Source organism: Gopherus flavomarginatus, chromosome 1 (genome assembly GCF_025201925.1).
Source record: "Gopherus flavomarginatus isolate rGopFla2 chromosome 1, rGopFla2.mat.asm, whole genome shotgun sequence".
Taxonomy (NCBI): Eukaryota; Metazoa; Chordata; order Testudines; family Testudinidae; genus Gopherus; species Gopherus flavomarginatus.
Window position 1 is genome coordinate 377,217,543 of NC_066617.1, and position 3,794 is coordinate 377,221,336.

At 48.5% G+C, this 3,794-nt stretch overlaps 1 protein-coding gene across 1 annotated transcript; it reads left to right on the plus strand.

Moving 5' to 3' along the window:
* The first annotated feature begins 2,494 nt into the window (after positions 1–2,494).
* On the plus strand, positions 2,495–3,794 carry LOC127045554 (olfactory receptor 52R1-like). The gene has a single exon (XM_050941768.1). The coding sequence runs from the start codon at positions 2,503–2,505 to the stop codon at positions 3,499–3,501; it is 999 nt and encodes a 332-aa protein (XP_050797725.1). The 5' UTR covers positions 2,495–2,502; the 3' UTR covers positions 3,502–3,794.

The following is a 3,794-nucleotide window of genomic DNA, read 5'->3' on the forward strand; positions in this document are numbered from 1 at the left end:
GGACTGACCTCTAGAGCTGAGTGTAAGTCCAGCTGTTGTTTTAAAAGCTGTCTGCAGGGGTGGAGCGTAGGGGGAAGCGTGAAATCCCAGAAATCGGACATGGATGTGCGTGTAAAGTCTAGGGGCATGGGAGGGCATGAGAAAGAGCTCCGAATGTTCTGAAGAGGAAGAGAGACATACATCTCCTCAGTTTGGAAGTTTTTGAGGGACTGCAGCATGTTGGTTTTCTGCTCCAAAACTTTTATGAGCCTCAGTGTTTCATCCTTAGTGTATGCCTCATTCTTTCCTGCTTGTTGTTTTCCCTCCACGGAACTCTGTTTTGTCTGCTCTGCATCACAGAACTGCAGCACCTCCCTTCAAGAACATATCTGGTGAAGCACAAGTTACAATAAATAGAAGTATTCTTTTTAAGTACACGTAAAGCATTGAAACGCTACATTAAAATGCACCACTGGTAATGCACCACTCACTTTCTGATTGTCCCTTGACAAGCCAATAACATTGCAAGGATGGTGAGTGTTCCCAGGGCTGGAGGACATTGTGCGTGGTGGAAAAGCAATGTGAACGGGGTTGCAGGACACTTCTAAGGGGACAAATATCAGAGAGGTAGCCGTGTTAGTCTGGATCTGTAAAAGCAGCAAAGAATCCTGTGGCACCTTATAGACTAACAGATTTTTTGGAGCATGAGCTTTCGTGGGTGAATACCCACTTGGTCGGATGTATCATTTTGTGGGTATTCACCCATGAAAGCTCATGCTCCAAAACATCTGTTAGTCTATAAGGTGCCACAGGACTCTTTGCTGCCTCTAAGGGGACAACATTATAAAGTTTCCCACCCATTTCCACATGCAGGGGTCACTGTGGCAGATATCTCTCTCCTGAGGGTAAGCAAAGAAGCAAGGGTGCAGCTACTCCATGCTTGCGGCTTCTGCCCCAGTCCCTATGCTCCTCGTCTGTGTGCTGCGTTGATCCTTGTCCAAGTAATTGCAGAATGGGGTGGGAAAGTGTCCTTCAATGGGAGAAAGAACAAAGCAGCTCTGCTGAGGACCCTCTGGCAGAGGACTGTGGAATCCTGTGAAATCTCTGTGTGCATCAGCATGCTGTTCCACTGTCCTGCCTAGCTGTATTGGGAAATGCTCAACACACAGAAACCCAGCCAGTCTTGTACATTTCTCTGCCTTCAACCCTACTCCACACTTCATAAAGCAAAACCACTTACCAGGGGTCTCCTCTCCTGCTTCTGGCACAATGGATTGTGACTGCCAAGACTGGCTGGATGCCTCCAGAGTGGGGAACAGCTCCTCACTGGACACAGCACTGAGCGACCCCTGCACGGGTTCCACATCTTCTAATGCCTCCAGTTCTTCATCGAAGGCTTTCTCCTCTGGTTTAAATCCAATTTGAATCGGCTTCAGCCCTGCCGATATCCATGGGGCTCTTGGCTGTGGAGGTGACGTTGCTCCCAAGAATGGCGTCCAACTCCTTCAGAAATGGGAGGTCTGGGGGATAGCACCAGATTGATCATTTGTCTCCCTTGCCTTCTGGTACATTTCCCTCTGCTCCTTCACCTTTCCTCTGAAATGCAGTGTGTCTTGATCATAGCTCTTTTCCCACAAACTACATGAAATCTGCATATAGGCATCGAAATTCCTACAGCTGGAGAGCAGATGGGACTGTACAGCCTCCTCTTCTCATATACTGAGCAAATCCCGCAGCTCTGCAGTGGCCCAAGCGGGAAAGCATCTGCTGTGTGGAGCTGCCAAGCCACCTAGGAAGAGGTGATGTGAGCTCTCCATGCCTTGGAAATGAGAAGGGGGATTTCTAAATACCTGGGCCATTAAAGGGGGAGGAGTGGGAGGTGTTTATCTCGATGCAGGACAGAGGAGTTGAAACTGCTTACCAGAGTCGCCAGGATGGGTATTGTCAGACTCCTGCAGGAGGCCAATTACAGAGGTAAAATCAAGCGCAAGTGTCTACACTGGCACTTCAGTAACAAAACTTTTGTCTAAAAAGCCTTACAACTCTCGATAAGATGGTGTTATTACTTCACTGAAACTGAGAAGTTCCATCGTCAAAAGTGGCTTTGGAGTCTGTACACCACCACTATTTCTTCTCCAAAAGCTCTTTTTTTGGTGAAAAACTTGGCACTGTAGACAAGGCCTAAGGAACAATGAATAACCAGAATCCACACTTGTGTTTCCTGCTGGTGCCTATTAAAGTTTCCCAGGCAACAATGGGTAGGAGTTACTGACACATTGAGCACTGTAATACATGGAATTGGCACTAGTAGGATAATGTGTTCATAATTCATTTCCCTGAATAATGAAAATGTCATTTTTCAGTGTGTGAAGAGTGACCAATCCGCTTCACCCATAAGAACAGCCTACAGTTGTGTGTGCATGTAGTGTCTCACATTAACATTTTCTCTCCATCCAGGCATTTGTACTGCGACCATCACCCTAGGGCATGGGAAAATAGAGGAGGTCGGGGGACATATGGTACATGCAGGAGACACTGTTCTACCTCAGAGTTGGACACCTTCTCACCTACTCCATGTCAGATTCCAACACAACTGATTTCATCAACCCCTCCACATTCATCCTGCTGGGCATTCCTGGCCTGGAGGCGGCCCATGTCTGGATCTCCATTCCCTTCTGCACCATGTATGTCATAGCTGTTTTGGGAAACTCCACCATCCTGTTCATGGTGAAGACGGAACCGAGCCTCCATGGGCCCATGTACTATTTTCTCTGCATGCTGACTGTCACCGATCTGGGCCTGTCTACATCCATGCTGCCCAAAATGCTGAGCATCTTCTGGTTCAATTCCAAAGAGATCAGTTTCAGTGCCTGCCTCACCCAGATGTACTTCATTCACTGCTTCTCGGTGATAGAGTCTGGGATCTTGGTGGCCATGGCTCTAGATCGCTATGTGGCCATCTGCCATCCCCTCAGATATTCCACCATCCTGACAAACCCCGTTGTGGCCAAGATCGGCATGACTATGGTGCTACGTGGTGGCATGCTTACACTTCCCTATCCTTTCCTGGCAAGGCAGTGGCAATATTGCAGAACCAACATCATCCCCCAGCCGTACTGCGCGCACATAGCTGTGGTGAATCTGGCCTGTGACGACACCCGCATTAGTAGCTACTATGGGATCTTTGTGTTATTTTCTGTGACAGGTCTGGATTTGAATTTCATTGCCATGTCCTATACCCAGATCCTCAGGGCCATCTGCAGCCTCCCCACAAAGGATGCCCGGATCAAGACTTTTCGGACCTGCAGCTCCCATCTGTTTGCCACCTTAGCCTGTTATATCCCAGGTCTCTTCATCTCCCTCATGAACCGGTTTGGCCAGAATGTGCCCATGCATTTCCATGTTCTCATTTCCAATATGTACCTCATGATGCCCCCCATGCTAAACCCCATCATCTACGGGGTGAGGACCAAACAGATCCGGGGCAGGCTGCTCCAGCTCTTTACTCATTCAGGGGCCTAATGGTTTCTCCTCGGGCTCTGACTCCGAGATTAAACTACGTGCAGAGCTGGCTGGTTATATGGTGCTGGATCCTCTTTTCTGAATCACTGACTGGACAGTGAAAGTGACATTCCATCCTTTCCTGGCCTTACTGTGCTGTGTCACCATGACAAACTGAGGAATCAGGCTGTGTACAACTTATTAATTCATAGGGTTCCCACCTTTCTAATTGCTAGAAACTGGACCCCTGAGGCCCCATCTCCTGCCCTGCTTATACACCCATGGCCCTGACCCCACCTCACCTCTTTCCACAA